The sequence below is a fragment of the Liolophura sinensis genome, chromosome 7, assembly GCF_032854445.1.
Source record: "Liolophura sinensis isolate JHLJ2023 chromosome 7, CUHK_Ljap_v2, whole genome shotgun sequence".
In the NCBI taxonomy this organism is placed as follows: Eukaryota; Metazoa; Mollusca; class Polyplacophora; order Chitonida; family Chitonidae; genus Liolophura; species Liolophura sinensis.
The window spans coordinates 54,803,674-54,824,178 of record NC_088301.1 but is presented as its reverse complement, the minus strand read 5'-3'; the positions used below and the strand labels follow the sequence as shown (position 1 = coordinate 54,824,178).

Genomic DNA, 20,505 nt, shown 5'->3' with positions numbered 1-20,505 from the left:
TAAAAAAATAAGTAGGTGTATAGAAAAAAGAAACAGACAAGAATTTCAAACAATGTTCATTTCAGTCGATTTATTATCAACATTTCTTTGGAACATGGGTAAAATAAATATTTCAAATGGTCAAGAAAATGTAAGCAAGCATCTAAATGTGTACTATATCATTCAGTGATACTAAATGTATCCTCAAAAATATTTGCCAGGAAATCAAAATTGGATGAAGAAATATTGATTCAAATCTCAAGTGCTGTATGTCACCCCACCAGTGGGAAACTATAATAATTGCTGTATATGTAAATATGGACACGAATGACTTAGAATGAAAACACCATACTGCTGTGTTTTACTGCTGAATAACAGCCTGAACATAGTACCAAGGCATAGTTTATTGTTAATATTTATAAAACTGGCTTATAAACAAATCATGACAGTCCCATGTCAGTATGTTCTTGACAACTAAAAGTTTACATTTCCAGTTAAACAACATTTGCACTTTTTTTGCAGGGTCACACAATGAAGTCACTTTTCTATGTTCACTGCTGCTCAGCAGCTTCAACAAATTCCAATCCAGTCTTATGATACACCAATGGCTTCAGTATGCGTAGAGTTTACATTTGGGAATGTCTTTTTCAGGACACTCTCTCTCTTTGTTGAAGTAGTAGAAACAGCCATCTTTCCGTTGTAACTTTTTCACAAAACCATTGTGTGGCCACCTGTCAACCTACAACATTAACAGAATCAAGTGAATAAATCATTTTTTTTGGTTCCACAAAATAGAAGGAGCATGGGTTTTAGGAAAACTAAATTCTAATGCATATTAAAGCAAATTTCACTGAATAGCTATAAATGTAGTAAACTTTGGTGTGGATTGGTTTTCTTAAACAGAATGGCTAGTTGTGGCACATGTGTTGCATTGCACATCTCCATTAGCAATGTTCATATCACACGTTGTTGTAAGTAATGTGACGTTACCATGACATCATTCAATGAAAAATTTTCCCCGTACAAATTCTTGTGCCATTCAAAATGGTATTCCTACGCGTTTTAGGATCTTAAATTTTTCTGTCAAATTTTCAATTTCAGAGGCTAAATTTTGATTCCTAGTGGAAGCGATTCATATTTGGTGTATAAAAAATAGGTTATTGAATAAATACAGACTTATCTGGATTCGCTACACTTGTTCTTCTTTGGATTTGCACAAGGGGAAACCTGCAAGCTTGTTTTTTGCGCCACGCAAAAAAACAGAACAGGTCCACATAAGCCCATGTACATTTAATGAGCTATAAGTATGTCATACTAGTAACATGTATGTAATATACAAGTTCTGAGAGAATGCAGAAGTCCAAGCCAAGGATCTTCTTAATTTATAATTCATTGGAGACATAGCAAATAAGTTTGCCTTACATGTATCATAGATGTCGGTGTGCTTACATTTTTCCCATGAAAAGAGCCGTACTCATTAGCATCTCGGTAACCAGCAAGCTGGAATCTGTAGGCTTCTTCTACTTGTGCGCTCCACTCAGTGGCACGTGTCATTGATTTTGGTTGAAGCACAAGTGTTGTCATGTTTAAAATCTGGAATATAATCATAAACCAGGGATACTTAACAGAGTTGATAATAAACAATTTTTTTGTATGTTTGTTAGTTGTCTGTTGTGAAACTCTCTGGAAAGTGTTCAACATTTATTTATAAATGCGTTCCTTCCTCAACTGTCAAAATGTATTGTGAATGTAATATTACAGTTACATATAAAATTTCAGTGTTAAGAGAGCATATATATTTCACTCAGTTTCAGAATAGTTTTACAAAAAGTACCATTTTCATCTATCGGAAAGATTAATGAATTAACTTATATGGGGGAATATACTCTCACATTTAGTGTCCGTGGTAAGTCCACAATTGCATGAGACGTCTGTTTCAGTTCCATCTGTGTACTTTAAGATATCTTATATAGTCCGGAAAATTGTGCAATCACAAAAAATCACTAGTTATATCACTAGAATAGTTAGCTTAGGTGCATGTTATTCTGAGCAGACAGATAAATGTGTAAAACCAGATGAATTGGACCAGATGGCTATACCACTTAACAAGTTGTCTTGGGTCGGCTGGCGATATCAGCTCAGCTGACTTGATATTGAGAAAATACGATTGACATACAATACAACAACAACATTTGAGAAAATGATCGATCTTGTCGGTTCGTAGGACACTTGTTCACTTTCTAATTCGAAGAGATTAAATATTAGAGTAAAAGAAATGTACCTAAAGCTTACCTTAAGGTTACTGCGTCAGACAATATCCGGTGGATAAATGTTGCGGAGTGCGTTTTTCTGGCTTTAAAACATTTGAAACGCACCACCTGGGACGCGTTCAGTTTGTTTACACTGTTGTTGTGGCAACAGTGAGAATGTTCACCGGGCTAGAGACCTTACTTACATTTCATTGGATAAAACTTTAACGGGTTCAAAACGAGGCTTATAGAAAATGTAAACAAAGAGGGCATGTAGGGACGAGTTAGAACTTACACACGTGGATTTGCTGCTGCGGTCGGGTTTCTTCAACGATCCAGTTTAATAAAAGCACACCTGTAAAGAGTTCGGCTTTCAAAATGGTATCAAAACGTATCGGTAACAATTTTATTTTTGAAGTTATAAATCCTACATAATGGATTCAACCCATACTGGTAGATCGACTGCTGGTTCATGTACCGTATTTATTTGTGCATCGACAGAGCTTAGAACTTTATGACATACTGCGCCGGGTTGGCAGAAGTCATAGTGTTTCTTTTATCGCATATGCGACCAGTGAACTAGTCCTATATGTTGAATTATCATGTTAAACATTACTGTAATATTGTTGAAAAGCAACGAGAAAAGTCATATTTTAACTATATGGACCTACACAGGCAACAATTCTGTAAAGTTAGTAACGTATCTGTTGCCAGCTAGAGCATATTGTACTACATACCGGTACATCGTCTGAGTCTAGGCTAAATGTGTTATAGACAACGGAAAAGCCAAACAATATATGTTTGGGAGAAACAAAAAGAACTGGGATGCCATATATATATATATATATATATATATATATATATATATATATATATATATACTGCTCTAAACAGTATATTGGCTCTGACCCTAAATGGGAAATTAAACTTAGGGTTGTAGGCCTACACTCAGTCGTTGTACTCTGCTATTGCTTGGCTCTGTAAAACGTCCGATTTCAGTGGTTAAGATTACGTTCCACTTATAGTATAGGGTAACTAATTGTTTTCGCCTATATAGTCTAGCTAAAAGGGAAGGTGAATCAAACTTTTAGAAACTTGAGAAGATAATCCGACAAATACGGAATACACAGACTTGTTTGTCTTTCTCACATTTGTTACTGGAAGTTTGACTTTTTACAACCGGAACTTATGGAACGACAGAATTAATTGGTTTGTTATTTATTTGATTGTTGTCTATTAATTTTACCTATGTATGATTGGTGGGTTTAAATAAATAAATAAATAAAGTAATGAACGAAGTAGCGAGACACATTTTTTTTTCATTACAAGACGATGATTTATTGCAATTCAGTCAAGTTAAATATATCACTATTCGAATAAATCAATCTGTATGCGGCTATATGATGACATGCACCTGTAGGCCAGATGTTACATACATTAGTGTACAAAACGTGCCTATGTATGTCTATGCTTCAACATTACACCGATAAATAACATCATTTGCAAATGTTACATTTCTTACGTTTCACATAGAAAATATAAAGGTTGTATAGCATTGGTCATTCATTATACTTTACATCATGCGATGCAGTAAGATTTTGTGTTCTCGTCTGAAAGAGTCGTCATTTCGGCCTGCCTAACTTTGTTGTCCGCCATGCAGTCATCGCCAAAACACTTGTTGTGGATTGTCACCCTGACAAGGTGTAAGCCGTACACTAGCAACACGTGAATTACAGGTATGCCAACAAAGGCTAATATACTAATCCAGGTGAGAGAGGTGTTAGGGTCGGCCCAGTCCAAGACGCCTTTGTAAACGTATCTTTTGCCGTTCTTGCTGACTCCGCCAGCATAGTAGTAAATCACGGTGAATACGGTGTACAGGACGGCGAAGGCGAATGGGTAGATAAGGTGGTAGATGCGAACGGGCACACCTGTTAGTGCTAGGTTCAGCACCACGTAGACAAGTGTAATTCCATGCGTCTGAACGTCTATATAGAAATCATCTGCACCAGCTGCAAGAAAAAAGCAAAGACAGTGGTGATTATCATACTGTGAATAACATGTTTGCTATACATGCACGAGCAACGTTATCTTTGTGTATCAATGGCTCAACGCCCGGCTTCAAATTAGAACCACATCAAGGGATTAACAAATATGCCGTCTCCACATTACACGTTCGCTTTGTGACGTGTGGCTATACGGTAAATTAGTCATGTAAATAAGTTGTATGCAAAAGTGTATAGGATTTATCAGTGTTCAAGGTTTCACTGACAAATATTTGCAGTTTCTAAGGGACTAAAATAGTCTGGTCTAAAAATGTAAAATTTATTATGGCCGAAAAATTTCATACTACCATTTCTTGTGGGTTGCTTCAAGTCATCTTTAATGCATGCAATTTCTCCATGCTTTATTTGAAAGAACACATCATTTTCTCTACATCTGGCTGTCAAACAGTAAAGGACGGGTGGGGGGGGGGGGGGGGGGTAGACTATATTTCAATGCATATAAAGAGGACAAGACACTCGGGATTAGTATATGTACCCGTACAATCAGTTTACTTCTATTTGCAGCAAACGTAGGCATCGAAAGAGGCCAAGAATAATGCTACTGAAATTGGTTGGTGGGTGGGGCCTTGGTTGAGTGGCTTTGCCAAGAACAACATAAAATATTTAAAGGCCACTATATTAACTCTTCACCGCGTGTTCGAATCCAGCGGTTGACAAGTTGCGACGGCCTTATATTCACTCAGTCGCCCTATTTGTCAGGTGTCTGCCTGGTTTAAACCTAACCACCCATACAATGAAGTGAAATATCGGATTTTAAAAAAAAATTACACGGAAATGGGCCGAAATATGTCGCCCCAAATGACCATCACTTACGTGCATATATAACTACCCAATACGTGAGGCCGACGAGCACAACCACCGTCGTGGTTATGGAGTACATGAACCAGGATAGCTTCATGTACCAAGTTGTCGTCTCTGGAACAACATCTGACGAACACAACGAACAACGCTTTATAAAAACATTCGCTAGCAATAAATGTCCTTAAGTTTTATACCACTTGTATAGGACAAGAAATATATCCAGTGATGTTAACTCTTATTTATTGTCTCCAACATCATCCTGATTACCATTACTGAAGCCGTAATACATGGACATGGAGTCGTATATATAACCTCCCCCTACCCCATACACCGGTTGGTAGGTTGGTATGCGTGTTTTGTGAGATGTTCAAACTATCGTTGTATACAATCTTGTCTGCAAGACATTCCAGAAACTAAAAAGTCCTCAACTAGCTGAATTTCAAAATCATTTAAGTGTAGATGATGCCTGCAGCTGGAACTTGGCAATCCAAATAAATGAAAATTACGTCAGATTAAAGTCAAGGAATCTCAAACTTTTGTTTCGTGTATATCATAAAGACCACTTTATGGTGCTGTGTGATAAACATCACTGTGGCCATACACTGCAGTACTTTCACCAAAATTGTTAGGGGTTATGGGTGCATGCACAGCTCAGTGCTATATATATCTAGAATGATGTCAGCTATACCTATATCACCGTGTGTAAGCAGGCATATCACCACAACTGCTTTGACAAATGCCCATTTTAACTAAGTGTAGGCTCTACAATAACGGTTATATACGGACAAATAATTGCATCTGTAACGTGCGTTCAGTTCGCAAATCATAACATAAATATTACTGAACATGTAAATAGACGATGGTACTGGCACTGTGTATGTAATACAAATGTATCTGTATAGGTGATCTAAATCGGTCATTAAGTGGGAAACTCACCGACGTTTGGATTCCGAGCTCGAAAATACCATACCAGTGAAGCCAGAGCCTCTATGAGGACGTCAACCGTCAAGAGGAAGTATGTCCAGTTTGTGAGATAGGCGAACCACGTGGCCCGACCGGCGGTATATATCGTTGCTGCTGCCACAGTTACGATTAGCCATGCGAGGTGGTAGGCAAAAGCGAACCATCTCCATGCCAAGTATATCACTGGCGGTAGGCTCGGCCACTATATACAAATGAAAAAACAAAACAAAAAACAAACATGACACTAAATGCATGAAGTATCTATGCAGTAAATTATATAATAAATGTATACTGTAGTGTGCCTAATATCAAATTAAAGATTCACATAGTTTCCATCACAATGTTGGGAATTTAAAAGTTAAATAATTATTTATATGTGGGCCAATGCTTCGAGCATAGGACTTAAACATGACCATTCCCTACCAAATCGCATACTGCCTTTTATTAAATGTAAATTTCCGAAAGTGAAAGTGTACAAATTCAAAGTATTATTTAATTGTCTGTGTGACTGGTGGTAATGTGGCCAAGGCCAGGGGCAAGTCTGACCAAACCGCGGCCTTAACAGCGAGAGATGGATTCGAACACGAGGCCTGGTTGGTCAAGTGCCTCATTAACTGTCTGAACCACATAGCAAGGGGCTCTAGGAGAGCAACGTTTCCGATGTTTACTTTTCCCTCTTTCCCTGTTGTGCCAAACGTATATGCCTTTTCAAGGCTTCATTACGGATAGATGTTAAACCTGACATATTAACAGGACCATATTAACAGATACCCTTTAGTCACATCTATTCAACAGATGTGCACGTTTGAATATATCTGCTCCCGACATAAAGCTACAGCCAAATTATGACATTTCACCATGCAGCTTAATTAAGAACTATGCAGCTTTCAGTTGTTGAACTTTGAACCCTTACACAAGGATCAGGTTCAAAGGAGAAGGGTACTTAATATTTGTATTACCGTTTGTAGATTTTCTAAGGACTGATGGCAGTATGACAGAACATGGTTATCAGCACATACACTGATGATACATGTAACTGGCGAGTGCAGTAGATATTCTAGCTCTATTTGCGATATATACAAATCGATACCTTCGATCGGGTATCGGTCTGAAGAGGGTGTGCAATTCCCAGCGTTTCATTTCACCTGAAAATGACTTACCTGTGAGGTGACTGTGAGTTCAGGGCGCAGATGCTTACCAAAACCAAAGTTACAAGGCTTGAATTCCTGTTTACACCACTCAGAACAACCCATGTCTCAGCAGAATTAATTAAAGTAAATAACTAAATACCTCAAGCTCCCTTGAGGTCAAACATGCACAGCTTTGTATATATATATATGAAGCAACAGTATATACTGTCGTCCGGTCCTATAGCTATGTCTATGTTTCACTGCTCTGGGTCACACATCCTTTCAAATACTAGCGTTTTACTATATACAGGCCGTGAGCCGCTTCAATAACATGCAGTCCACTGACCCGAGACTGGAAGTTGAATGCATGCATGTGAGGCTCAAGAGGGCTAGACAGCTCGTTTTTATACTCTATATATAAAATGGCCGGGTGAATCTGAACCAGAAGCGATACAGTAATTATATATTATATCGTCCACTAGATATCGATCTGCTATATACACACTGTCACAGCAATTTAAAAAGATATACATGTATATTAACCTAAATAAGAAGTTGTTTTTTTTGACTTTTGAAGGAAACATTTCTTTTTAGACAATAACTCGATATCCTCTTGGTCCTCTGATCAGTACAATGGCGACACGCTTTTCTCATGGTCAGCCCTGACCACTGTATAGTGGGTGTGGTGATCTGCTAGGAGCTTAAATGGCCAAATTATTTTTCCGGACATGTTGGCACAGGGTTCGTAAAAACACAATTACCATTATGAGATGTGGGTTTCAGCTCGTGGTTGCGTACATACTGTACAGTTATTCTCAAGACGTGTATCGCCCATGCATTAGCTTTCTCAAAATCATGCCTTGGTCCGCACTAGTCCGGCCTGTATCAATCTTTTCTCTTCGATCGTGGCCATGGAAAACCCTAGCCCCCACGATTAACATTTGGTAGTGGTCCTGAACTTAGATTTGAGATTTAATTTTCAATTTGGTGCTAAAAATATAAGACATCTTTCTAAATTAAAATAAAAATCACGAACGTAGGCTTATATTTCAATTTTAGGCCAGTAAACTGATTTGAAATTAATATTAAGCCTGACTTAAGTGTAACACAGTCTCATGATCCTGTGACCAGCTGCATGGCGATCAACAATCATTAGTCAGTAAGTAAATCTGCTGCACTTGACAGCACTAGGCCTTGAACAATAAGGTCGGACGTTCGAATCCAGCTGCGTCCAAGTCTATTGAACTATGTATAGAGCCAGGAAATAAATTGTTGCAGAATTTCATGATTCTCTTCCCAAAAATTTCTTGTGCCATTACTCGAAATCGCAAGACACGCCAATGATTCCACTCATGGATGGATGGCTATTCAGTCAGCATAACAAGACACGTGTACTTAGTGACGTTATTAAAGGTGACATGAACCTTTAACAGTGGCCTCAATAACGTTGCATCCCAGAAGCAAGGATTGTGCTCTAGTAACATGCACCCAGTGGTTTCGTGTAACGAGCTACATTGTTGGCATTATTTTCTTGTAATATGTGAGTACTGTGTTACTAGTTTGGCCACTAATCTTGTTCGGCCACTAATCTTGTTCGGCCAGTTATCTTGTTCGGCCAGTTATCTTGTTCTCAAAGGCAGGAACTAACAGGAGCCTATATACAGTAAATACGACCAAAATTACTTTAGGCGGGTTCCCCACTTATAAGGACGAGTAAGAACCATCTAAGTTTCATTTAGAAATTAAGTCATCGAAACCACTGTATTTATGGATAACAACTTCTTGTAACCACTGCCCAGTAGGTTTCATTGTATTAATCCAAAAACTAGTTTTTATTAAGTGAAATCATGAAAAGCGTTTTGCCTCCGACGTATTTGACAAGCGTATATCTCATTATTGTTGGTGATGCGCGTTATTTAGCATGCGAGGGGTTGTGTTCCATTCCTGCATGTTGTAAATTAATCACTATCACAAAGGGGTAAAATGTTAAGTTACCACTCATCAAGAGTACGCGTGACTACGTGAACCTCTCTTTATATTAAATATTACACATTTCTTTATTGACCAAAGACACAGGTATTTGGAAGGTAGATCTATCTGTGTATCTACATACCGCCTTAGATTGATAAACGCACTGACAAAACACAATAAGGCAACTTTCTGTGATCAGATTTATTTACAACATATACACAAAGCAAAGCATAGCTTCACAAGGTGCATGTCCTGCATTTATTTGATATACCTTGTGTGTAGTGGGCAAGTCACTGACCACTAGTCCTTTATGAGTGTATTTTGAACAACAAAATATTACAAGAACACGATATCATTCTATAAGTGGTCAAACAAATTCTATACAACAAATGTAATACTGCTATGGCAAATGCTAAGGCTGTTATATCATGCGATAACTCTACCTTAGGAATATTTGTACATCAACATAAATAAACAAGTCCGGTAACACAAATTAGATAAAGAAGGAAACACGAAAGAGGAAAACAAAGATACTTATAAATATCTTAAATTAATGTCCCTCAAACAGCATAAATACTAGACAAAACCTTACATAGTGTTAAGTTTAGAAGAACAATCATCCTTTTTGACATTGGTACAGCAAGCGAAACATGATTTGACCCTATATACGCAAGAGATTCCGGACTAAAAGCAGGGCAACATAAATACTATTTACAATATTTACATAACTTAACATCAACCAACCGTCGCTAACAGTATTTGTCTACACTGGGAATGTTTTAAACTTAAAGAAGACAACAGAGATCAAAAACATAAAATGTAAGGGCATCGTTGAAAGTATCATCTGTGTACATACCGACATCAATAAAATGAATTTTTTTTAACATTGCTGTATTATCACAAACGGCATGGTATAGTGTTTTGTGTAATGTCAACAACCTTGTCCCGAAGGAGTTGCATAGATAGAGATAGCGAAGTTAGGTGTAACGAAAAATGACCATTAAGTTCTGGGAGCATTGCCTATTCCTAGGACCGTTTTGTAAGATCCCATTCCGTATTTTCCAACTGAAACCGAGAACAAAGAATGAAATATAAGCAATCGATAAGAAAATGTGTATGTGTAACCAGGCCACATTTTGGGTGAAAAAAGTGATTTAACCGTTATGCGTTACAGCCTGAGCAAAAATTTCTTAACTATTTATTAATTTATCTGACTGGAGTTTTATGCTGTACCCAAGAATATTTCACTGTAGCTCTGAGGTCGCTTGGTCACGTTCCCAGCATGGCTTCCATTTCTGAAAGCTAAACTGGGAAGAATGAAACAGATCTCAGATCTTATCTAATTTAAACGACAGGGGCTAGCATTATGGGGACGGTAGGATCGTTGAGAGACCCATGGCCATCGGCACTTTGCTGTCAGACCATCCCACGTGTTCTACGAGAGAGCAAGTCAGTATGATCTGGGCTTGAACTCGCTGCAACGACGACATTCCATGTCACTGATGTATTACATGTTATGTTTCCATCGTTTCTGCATGAACAGGTGATTAATGATCATGCACACTTATATGGAGAAAGCTATAGCTGATGCTCCGATTGATTACAAAGTTTCACAAACACTGGTTATTTTTGACCATATAAACAACTATACGTTAATTTATATATTTATCCCACTTACAAGAAGTTGGTTTTGGTCTGTCAATCAACCAGTACTGGAAACCGGATTTGGCGCGTTCGTTAAAGGACGTCCTGGTTTTTTCCCGGCTGAGTCTCAGACTCTGCCGAGCAGGTTGGGGCAACCCGTTCTGGGACATCTTTAGGCCGCCAGCAACGAGTTCGTCAAAGGACGTGGGCACTGTAAACAAGAAAGAAAGTTATATACATTCACTTTTTCATACAGTCTCTATTTCTATGTAGTAAAGATTAGCAAGCTTGGACAAGCCAAGCACGATAATCATATTATACAGATATAAATGGGGGTCCTTTTCTCAATGGTATAAGAACCCGGTATAAAATATCTCAATACGTCATGTATCTTTGTAGAAAATCAATAATGTATATAACGTAAAACAGGATGTTTATCAGTCATAATACACAACGTAAATGCAGCATTAATATGATGTGCCTTAAAATGATCTGCAACTTTCGACTTACCTGGTCTAAAGCAGTCTAGCAGCCATATAGTTATACAAGTGCTCCATGACATTTTCGACTAAACAGATTTACCATATATTTTTAAAATGTGCCATCCAATGTAAGAATAAGCACAGCAGATATTCTGAAATATAACCTAACATTCGATTAAAGCTGATGATTAAACACATATATACATGTATTCACCTGGTCTTATTTGTCTAATGAACGTCTGTGACCGTGGCTCGAGACCCAGCAATGCCTGAAACGGTAAAGAACAATAGAAATGCGATTACTGATGTGAATTTAATGGTGATTTAAAGTAAAGTTGAAAGTGGCGCTGAAGAAATTAGAAGAGTCAACCATAGATGAAAATCACTCCATAGTCAACTATCGCTATATACACAGACACAGTAAGGCTTTGAATTGTGGCATACCTGCGTGCATGTCCATGTTGTTGTAAACAAGTTTTTTTTTACTCATTGTCAACTTTGCACCCCACTCTTTCACTTTCATAGGCTAAATACCAGATGCTCATATATCCAAACACTTCGAAAGTTACATGTGCTGTATTAAATATAGACAACCAACCTCTCTTTTACAGGAAATATATATTATCTGAAAAGAGCGTCATTATTCTGTCCTAATTTCGTACTTCAAACACTGTCTCACTTCTTTGGTGGTTTGTGTTAATCCCCATTTCGAGAAATAGCCTTGCAATTATTGATTAGCAACGTCCATTTTTGTTGACGTTTAGTATACAAGTGTCTGATTCGACGCACAGATTCACAGTCTTATATTTGCGAATAATACGTAATAGCCAGAATACAGGAGTGCAATGAATAAGCTTACCTGGAATCGATAGTACCACCAATTTACTATACCAATACGCCCAACTAGATTTCTGGAATACTGTGGTATATTCACATGGATCACAGTAAATATATCTGTGGTATATAACTTAACTCCCAAAAATATAACGGAGTTCACATAAAGTATATAAGTTCGTTACAGATCGCAAAAGGGAGATATACTGGGGCTTTACCTTGGTTCTGTTCTTGGCCCAGTGATCGGTGCTGCTAGGGCGGTATTGTCCCACGTCGTACCGTGACCAAGAGCTCAGGCTGCAAAAAATAAATAAATAAATAAATTTAAAAAAAAAACCGCGTACAAATTAACCAAATGAATTAAGAGTGCGAGTATAGTCTGTATTCAGTCCACCTATCTCTTACATATACCGTACGCTAAAATAAAGTTTTTATCCTCTCCTTATATATTAGCCATGAGTAGACTGTCATGTGTTTATACGTACTAGCTGTTTCTTGCAGTGCGAAGGACTAATTAAAGCCAGTTCTTGAGACGATAATGTCGGGTTTAAGACTGATGATTAACCCATGAATATTAGCTAAGCGATTGTCTCAAGCGCGGCACCGCTACCGCTGTTCCCTCACTGATTGATAACCTGTGTAGATAACGCAGGAGACGGGCCACTAAGCAAATTGTAGCCGACAGTTTGGCTTTCTGGAAGTATACTAACGACCAATGCATATTTTTTGATGAATGAGGTTCATGTCTGGCAGCTTGACCCAGAGGTAATAACGGAATATAATTGACACGTCTCCCGGAGAGGTTTAGACGAGCGTTGTGAACATACCTGTAAACCTAACGCTGAGCTTGAACATACAACGTGTAAGGTGCAGACGACGCATGTCAGCGACGGCAGAAAGCACCAGTTGACACCAGACAGCATCGTAAAGAGTAATTTGATCTGCAGGAGGTAAATCCAATATGGACATCTGGCAGAATTAATCCTGGTCATAAATTTGCGGTAAACTACTCCATGATACAATCGTGCACAAGAGCAAATCTGTCGAATTAAACGGTCTAGACTTGAAAATGACATGCTTTATCGACTCGGCATTTGTTTGTCACCTTCAATGCAGGAAACGTATTAATTCATTAAAAGGGGAAGTTTCACCTAGCATATAAGTACACAGTGTAAATGACGTGCAGATATCAGACGTCCTATACACTGTTGACCAGAGTTGTTTTACTGGTATAAGGTGCTCTGAAGTTTTCCATATGTTACCATAATTGTCATCGTGTGTCCATTCCATACGGGATGCTCAGTGGTACCACATATCGACAGTGTTCGTGGATAAACCTCATACATGATCAAACCTCATACATGATCAAACCTCATACATGATCAATCGTGCCTTGCATGATTTTCAGACTTCTACACATTACTGATCACGCTTACAATACACAATAAGGCGATCGCACGAGAAAGTTGTTGGCTGGGCATGAACATACATTACAACAATCGGCAAGAGGGAATGTACCCCCTGAAAAGGGTCAATGTGCATTAGTACAGGTCACCGGTTGGGTTGATTGTTAATCCCAACACCCTTATAAAATCAAGTATGTAATGGGGATCATGCGATCAACACAAAGTAATTTAATACGTCGAACAAAATGAAGCGATTCCATCGTCTACAATTGATTATGACCATTACAATTGATCTGAGCATATGGAGTTATATTTATAAAGACGTTTTCTGATCTTTACCTCAACAACGACAACACAAAAAAAGAAAGGAATTAAGGGCACTGAAACTACAAACAGAACGTAACACTACTTGTTTTCTACAATTATTTTCTTGTATATAGGGCTAACCAGTAAAATTATTGGAGATGTTTTTAATTCTGTGGTATTAGACTATAGTCAGCTTGGAAATGTTGACCCGAAGTTGCCTGCGTTGCTGCCTTGTACTAAGAGACGCTCCAGGGTTCAACACGAAGACATGTACAGCCTTTAACCTGTGACCTCAAATGTTCGAAACCAGCTCGAAACATTTCACTTCGGCTTTAAAGTCAGAAGGTTTAGTCAGTACTTTATAAGAGGTGTGGTGGTTTCAACAAGGCTATACCTGCTTTCGTCCAAAACACTGACTGCCGTCATGCAATAAGTGAAATATTTCTAGAAAAAGTAAATAAATCGCTCGTTGGTTAAAATATGCCAGAACTTGCATGAAGATGTATTAAACTATACTATAAGCTTACAGTTACAGTGTCAAGTATAGTATCAAACTAACTTGCTTAGGAGACATTATGTACCTCATCCGCCAGAAATAATGAAAAACATCCCATTTTTGAGAAATCACAGAAACTTAAATAATCCGGAAAGCGTGAAGCGAGACATCATTCCACTCCTACATGTAACTCATACTCATACTGTAGGCATGAACGTGATCAATAATTAAACGCGATCCTTCCATGTGCTACAAGAACGAAGGCAAGAATACTTACCCGGAGGAAAGGGGTTGGGAAGTGTGGTCAATCATTCTGTTCGTGTTTTCCAAATTGCAATGTGCACACTCACTTAGCCAACAGTCCTTAAAATATTAAACTCACCTACTAAGATGCTCCATAGCGAGGGCGTTGCCTGGTGACAAACTATGCCCTAAGACGTTAATCACTCTAAAGGCTGCCTGGATTAATCGCATAGATTTAAAGGATTGGGGTAAGCCCCTACCTGGATTTCTCTTTAAGGAACGACTTGTTTGCTTTCAACCACACATCGTATAGACATTTCCTTTCAACTACGATATTAGCTGCTAAGTGCACATTGTTGCAATGCCGGTTTGGTATACGGTCAAATATTGTTGGCCAGAAGATGAAATCTTTGTTCTTTAACAACAGAACTACGGGAGCGTTTTTACAATATTTACAATGGCAAGCGGATTGGCAGGCTGTTTTCACCTTTGACATGACGCGGTTGAACTTGACACCACGTAGATAGATTTTAGGCCTTGATACGACGATATACGTTACCTCTCAAACTTTAAGAATGAACAGAAGATATAGCGGCAGATTAACGCAATGGGAATGGAAAAACACTGGCATGAGAAGTTTTAAGGTGTATACATTTCTGTAACAGACCTATATAGATCCAGAACACTTATTTTCACATAAGCTCGTTTTTTTTTTCATTCTTTCTTTTTTTTTTATAAAACTTTAACTTCAAAAAATTTATAATATAGATGCTGTACGAAGAAATAATATAACCAGATGTTTACGGATTTGTCCCCGAACTAAATTCGGAGATTTGAGAGACATCAATGCTTAGGAAGCATATGATGTATACGATAAAGGCCATTCGTGGCTCTCAGACTGCCTACGCTTTTTATATTTTATACGTCGTGTTTTCATACTTAATTGCAACATTTTTTCAGTAATTAAATTAAACTTAGGCAAAATCCTAATGCTGATATTCTGTGTAAGTCAGTATAAAAATATAACGCATGCATGATTTGTTGTACATGCCATTGTGCACGACTTTATTCTTAACGAAGTAAAGTCGCTTACTTTCACTTTGAAATTCACTATTAATTAAATTAAATTTCAATTAATTCACTAAATGTTCAACGGTTTTTCTATAGGTTAGTTTATATTAAAGGGGACAGGGTGACTCTGTAGATTCTGGTTTTTAAGACAAAAACAAATCAATTCAGATTTGAAATACCGACGTTACAAAAATAGAAAAAAGACAATGCTTTGGCATCATAAGTGAATGAGATATTGAAATCTAACCTAGTACAGTATCGATTTTGGCGCAGTCAGTCCTGGATTCAAACACTTGGTCGCATTGATCAAAGCCGTAACAACCGCAGCGAAATAGCTCTGTGCTTGTCTGAGCATAGGAGTTAAAAGAAGCAGAACTATTATGGCCTAAACAATACACATGCAGGTTTTAGGTTCACTGACTTTATCATATAAATACTCTACCAATGATAGGTGTAAACTGGAAGGGCAATTTGTCATTTCCCCAAAGCTTGACACAAGTTATCAGCCGCCTATGAAGATCGAGCAACCGGTAAATTGGTATAGGTCATATCAGAGTAAAATGACGAGCCAATACTGGCACCAATGGTGTCAAGTGTATGTCTGGTCTGTCGTGTTGAGAGAGGAGGGGTCTGTATATTGACAAATGCTTCCTGTTTATGTTGAAAGGTAGTTCTCAAGTTGCATTAAACAACAATCAAATAAATAAATGTGATCTTCTTCAAGCATCCCCACTGAGTCACTCGCAGCCCCTTAATTGTGCACCGAATGAGCAAGTTTGGCATGCAGCCGACCGAAGAGTTGTCAGAGTGTGCCTGGCTAACTATGTGCACCAAATTAATAAGGTTGCCATTCAATATTACATCACAGTGCTTACCATTATCAAGGTTGTTTCATACATATCCACACATGCCACCCGTTAGTCGATTCAGGAATGAGTTAAAACTTTGTATATACACTTTGTTCGAGATGTGGCTTGGAAGCTGAAAACTTCGTAGGCCTATATAATGGTAATAAATAACAGCTCCGCTGGATCCTCATGACTCGTCGATCATCATAAACAAAGCCGGACTTATGTTTTGTCTAATCATCTTTATCTCGACCTAAACGGCAAAACATAAATACACTTCACTTTTCCTCTGTATAAGTAACCTCATTATATATGCCTGGCATCATGACCTTCTCCATCTGTAAGCAAGCGTGTAACAAATTAAATTTAGCTGTATATAATCCACATGCTTTACTTCGAACGCCTATTGCCTGGGTGGTGATCGTAAACAGCTTTCACACAGCTGTTATGGACTTGAAGTTACTGGGTGTTGTCATCTTAAAGGCCAAAGTTCTCACGAAAACCGGTTTATAAATGGCATTTATCATGAAAAGTGATGACGTTCTAGCTCGCCATTAGTAGGCCTCTATTGAGTGGAATGTAAAACGCTTAATACGAAACAATAAAGATTCATTAAGTCCTCTTTATATTGGCACTTCGTTTTCTGGCTCACCCATATGTGCATGTGCCGTGCTTCGTCGAGCTATTCCTAAGCTCTCAGTGTACGTGGGGTCTTGATGACAATTAACAGTCGACAAAGCCGATTGTAACTTTCGTTGAACACCACTTGTCTCCCACCAAAGATGGGCTTCGAAAGCTCTGTCCCGACAGTCCAAAGCTATGAACTTAATTGTTCTGTCATTTATTACGCCACAATGGGGAGACGGCAAATTTTTTAATCCCGTGAGGTAGCGCAAGTGACAAATGACTCAAGGCAACTTCGCCTCTTCGTTCTATCCCAACTTCGCCTTTCGCATCGCAGCTTCGCCCCTTCGCATCGCAATTTCGCTTCTTCGCTTCATCGACCTTGATATTACTGCAGGCATGCTGTGGTCGCTATCAGCCATCATATACTACACAAGCTCTGTAACGTCACAGAAGAAAAAGATTTTTTCTGCTGTGATCTGGACCTTTTGTGCAGCTCCTCCTCGAGTGTCATTTGCACAACCCTTAAGAAAATGAGATCGGGCCTATACCTCATGGGCTTTCCGCCTCTAGTAAAACGATTTGACAAGTATGGTTGGGTGTGGATTGGGCATGAGGCCTCTAGTACAAACCTGTGATCAATAAAGTTGTGCCTTTACAACTAATGTATTAGCAGCCTCAAGTAAAACCCCTTGGCTGCATCGGGATTGTCGCCTCTGGGGCAACCCTTTGACAAGTGAGTTTGTGCCTGCATTCGTCATATCGCCTTAGTACAAACTTGTAGCAACTACGGTTGTGCCCGCATTGGACGTATAGCCTGTAGCACAATCCTCTATTAGTAACCTCAAATAAAACCCCTTGGGCAGTAAGACTGTGCCTGCATTGGGTTTGTCGCCTCTCGTGCAAACCTTTGCCAAGGAAGTTTGTGCTTGCATTCGTCATGTCGCCTTAGTGCAAACCTTTGGCAACTAAGATTGTGCCTGCATTGCATATATAGCCCGTAGTACAATCCGTTATTAGTAGCCTCGAATAAAACCCCTTGTCAAGTAAGGTTGTTCCTGTCTGTGTTGGGCATCTCGCCTTAGAACAAACCTTTGTGAAGTAAGACTGGCAGCATTGGACACGTCGCCTTAGTACAAGCCTTTGTCAAGTAAGGCTACGCCTGCCTGCACTTGGCTTGTCGCCTTAGTACAAACCATTGCCAAGTAAGGCTGTGCCTGCCTCTATTGGACATGTCGCCTTAGTACACACCTTTGTCAAGTAAGGCTATGCCTGTCTGTATAGGGCATCTCGCCTTAGTACAAACCTTTGGCAACTAAGATTGTGCCGGCATTGGACATATCGTCTCTAGTACAAAACTTTGTCAGCAAAGTTGTGCCTACATTGGGTTTGATGTCTTAGTACAATCCCCTATACTAGTCTCAAATAAAACCCCTACGCTAGTAAGCTTGTGCCTGCATTGGGCATGTTGCCCCTCGTACAAACCTTTGGCAACTACGGCAGAGCCTGCAATGGACATATCGTCTTTGCAGACTTTTGTCAAGTTAGGTTGTGCCTGTCTGTAGTGGGCTCGTCGCTTATTGTACAAATGTTTGTGAAGTAAAGATGTGCCTATCTGTGGTGGGCTTGTCGTCTATTGTACAAATCTTTGTCAAGTAAGGTTGTGCCTGTCTGTGGTGGGCTTGTCGCCTATTGTACAAATCTTTGCCAAGTAAAGATGTGTCTGTCTGTGGTGGGCTTGTCGCCTATTGAACAAATCTTTGTGAAGTAAAGATGTGCCTATCTGTGTTAGGCTTGTCGCCTATTGTACAAATCTTTGTCAAGTAAGGTTGTGCCTGTCTGTGGTGGGCTTGTCGCCTATTGTACAAATCTTTGTCAAGTAAATTTGTGCCTGTCTGTGGTGGGCTTGTCGCCTATTGTACAAATCTTTGTCAAGTAAATTTGTGGCTGTCTGTGGTGGGGTTGTCGCCTCTAGTAATAAGCTGAATGAAATGTCGCTACGTTACTCGCCAAAGGACTCACGGTTTATTCAATGCTGGCTCTCAGATTTCGTTCATCTAGTTAACTTATTGCTGTCGTACATGCATGTATTTGTACGTGAAATATTCTTGAGTGTGCACAGTTCAATCCATTTATATCTAACGTATAGTCTTACCTAGGATATGTGCCATATGTTTCGGTCAGTTCGTCCTGAAAGCTCTTTCATGATCATATTTAATGCTGAAAATCACATTGACGGTATAATGAAGGCATTTCTGGGAGCTAACTTGGGCGTTGATGTTTGGGTATCTTATCCATGTAGCCGTCTCCTATTAACTGAACTTCGGAACTTTCACTCGATACATGCAAGTGCACGTGATTGTAGTGCCTTTTGTTGATGTCCAGAAATTACCCTTAGTGGACAGCTGCCTCTTCAATGTTTTTATCGCACAAGCAGCAAAACTCTGCTTATTTCTTATCATTCGTTATTTCATCATTGGCTGGGTCACTTGACTCAGAAATTCGGATGCTGATACCGTCCGTCACCAGTTCGTAAGTATTCAGATGCATGGGACTATAGGTCTGCATCCTATTTTGGCAGGTATATACTAGTATATCTGTTCCAATTTGAATACTATTATATGCAGGGATGGAGCTGTTCCATAGTTCAAAAAACATGTATCTATTAAGAATATGCCATTTTTTTTGTCTTTGTAATATATCCTTAATACAATATAATAAGTTGTATACCCTGGTTATCAAAAACTTAGATTAGTGTAACTGCACAGGTCATTCATGGTCCTAGAGTGATAATCAGCGTTGAAATCGAGATAAATATAACTGCCGCATGGGATATAAAATTTAATTACAATCCCACAATGTGCAACAGAGATGCATAGTTTGGGTTAACGACACCTATTTTCTACAGTTATGATTTAAATTCTGAATAAATTCGTACTCGCCAAGAACATGCCTCATATTCTCCGGGCATAACAGAAAACTGTTAACTCCATTCTAAATACTTTCCCATATACTTTTTAAATCATATTTAACAGGCTGACTTTTATACTACTTTCAGTAGACCATTCACCCAGACATTATACCAGATTTTTTTATGCACTGGCTATAAAATTCCAGAGCAAAGCCATGAATCATTAAGCAAGGTATATTTGTCGAATCTAGAGATGTTGTATTCATTGCTGTGGTTGAACGACTCTTGTCAACAGTTAGTCGTTTCACATGTGCTATGTGAACATATAAATGTGCTGTTACATGTTTGCAGGGAATTAATTTTACCCATTAGAGCACAACTGCCCATGCATTGTATCAGCATTTTCACATGTCACGGGGACGAAGTCATGATCAGAGTTTAATCAATTACCGGTACTTAAATATGTTATTATTTTTTTTTT

The 20,505-nt window shown here is 38.7% G+C and overlaps 3 protein-coding genes across 4 annotated transcripts; all 3 read right to left on the bottom strand.

The window, feature by feature from the left end:
• Window positions 1-87: 87 nt before the first annotated feature.
• Window positions 88-2,410, bottom strand: LOC135469977 (meiosis expressed gene 1 protein homolog). Its single transcript, XM_064748654.1, has 3 exons — window positions 2,272-2,410; window positions 1,429-1,572; window positions 88-718 (listed from the first exon to the last, which is right to left on the bottom strand). Exons 2-3 carry the CDS (start codon window positions 1,561-1,563, stop codon window positions 590-592), a joined length of 264 nt encoding a protein of 87 aa, XP_064604724.1. The 5' UTR covers window positions 1,564-1,572; window positions 2,272-2,410; the 3' UTR covers window positions 88-589.
• A 1,224-nt stretch (window positions 2,411-3,634) lies between these two features.
• On the bottom strand, window positions 3,635-7,311 carry LOC135471037 (protein rolling stone-like). The gene is made up of 4 exons (XM_064750086.1): window positions 7,219-7,311; window positions 6,032-6,260; window positions 5,124-5,221; window positions 3,635-4,277 (listed from the first exon to the last, which is right to left on the bottom strand). The coding sequence occupies exons 1-4, from the start codon at window positions 7,309-7,311 to the stop codon at window positions 3,807-3,809; spliced, it is 891 nt and encodes a 296-aa protein (XP_064606156.1). The 3' UTR covers window positions 3,635-3,806.
• A 2,030-nt stretch (window positions 7,312-9,341) lies between these two features.
• LOC135471615 (uncharacterized) lies at window positions 9,342-14,747 on the bottom strand. 2 transcript variants are annotated; one of them, XM_064750906.1, is made up of 5 exons: window positions 14,710-14,747; window positions 12,338-12,416; window positions 11,500-11,554; window positions 10,838-11,014; window positions 9,342-10,224 (listed from the first exon to the last, which is right to left on the bottom strand). In XM_064750906.1, exons 1-5 carry the CDS (start codon window positions 14,724-14,726, stop codon window positions 10,160-10,162), a joined length of 393 nt encoding a protein of 130 aa, XP_064606976.1. In that variant the 5' UTR covers window positions 14,727-14,747; the 3' UTR covers window positions 9,342-10,159. The 2 variants fall into 2 exon arrangements, with proteins under 2 accessions (XP_064606976.1, XP_064606977.1); XM_064750907.1 differs by lacking the exon at window positions 14,710-14,747 and adding an exon at window positions 14,605-14,643.
• Between the last annotated feature and the right edge of the window lie 5,758 nt (window positions 14,748-20,505).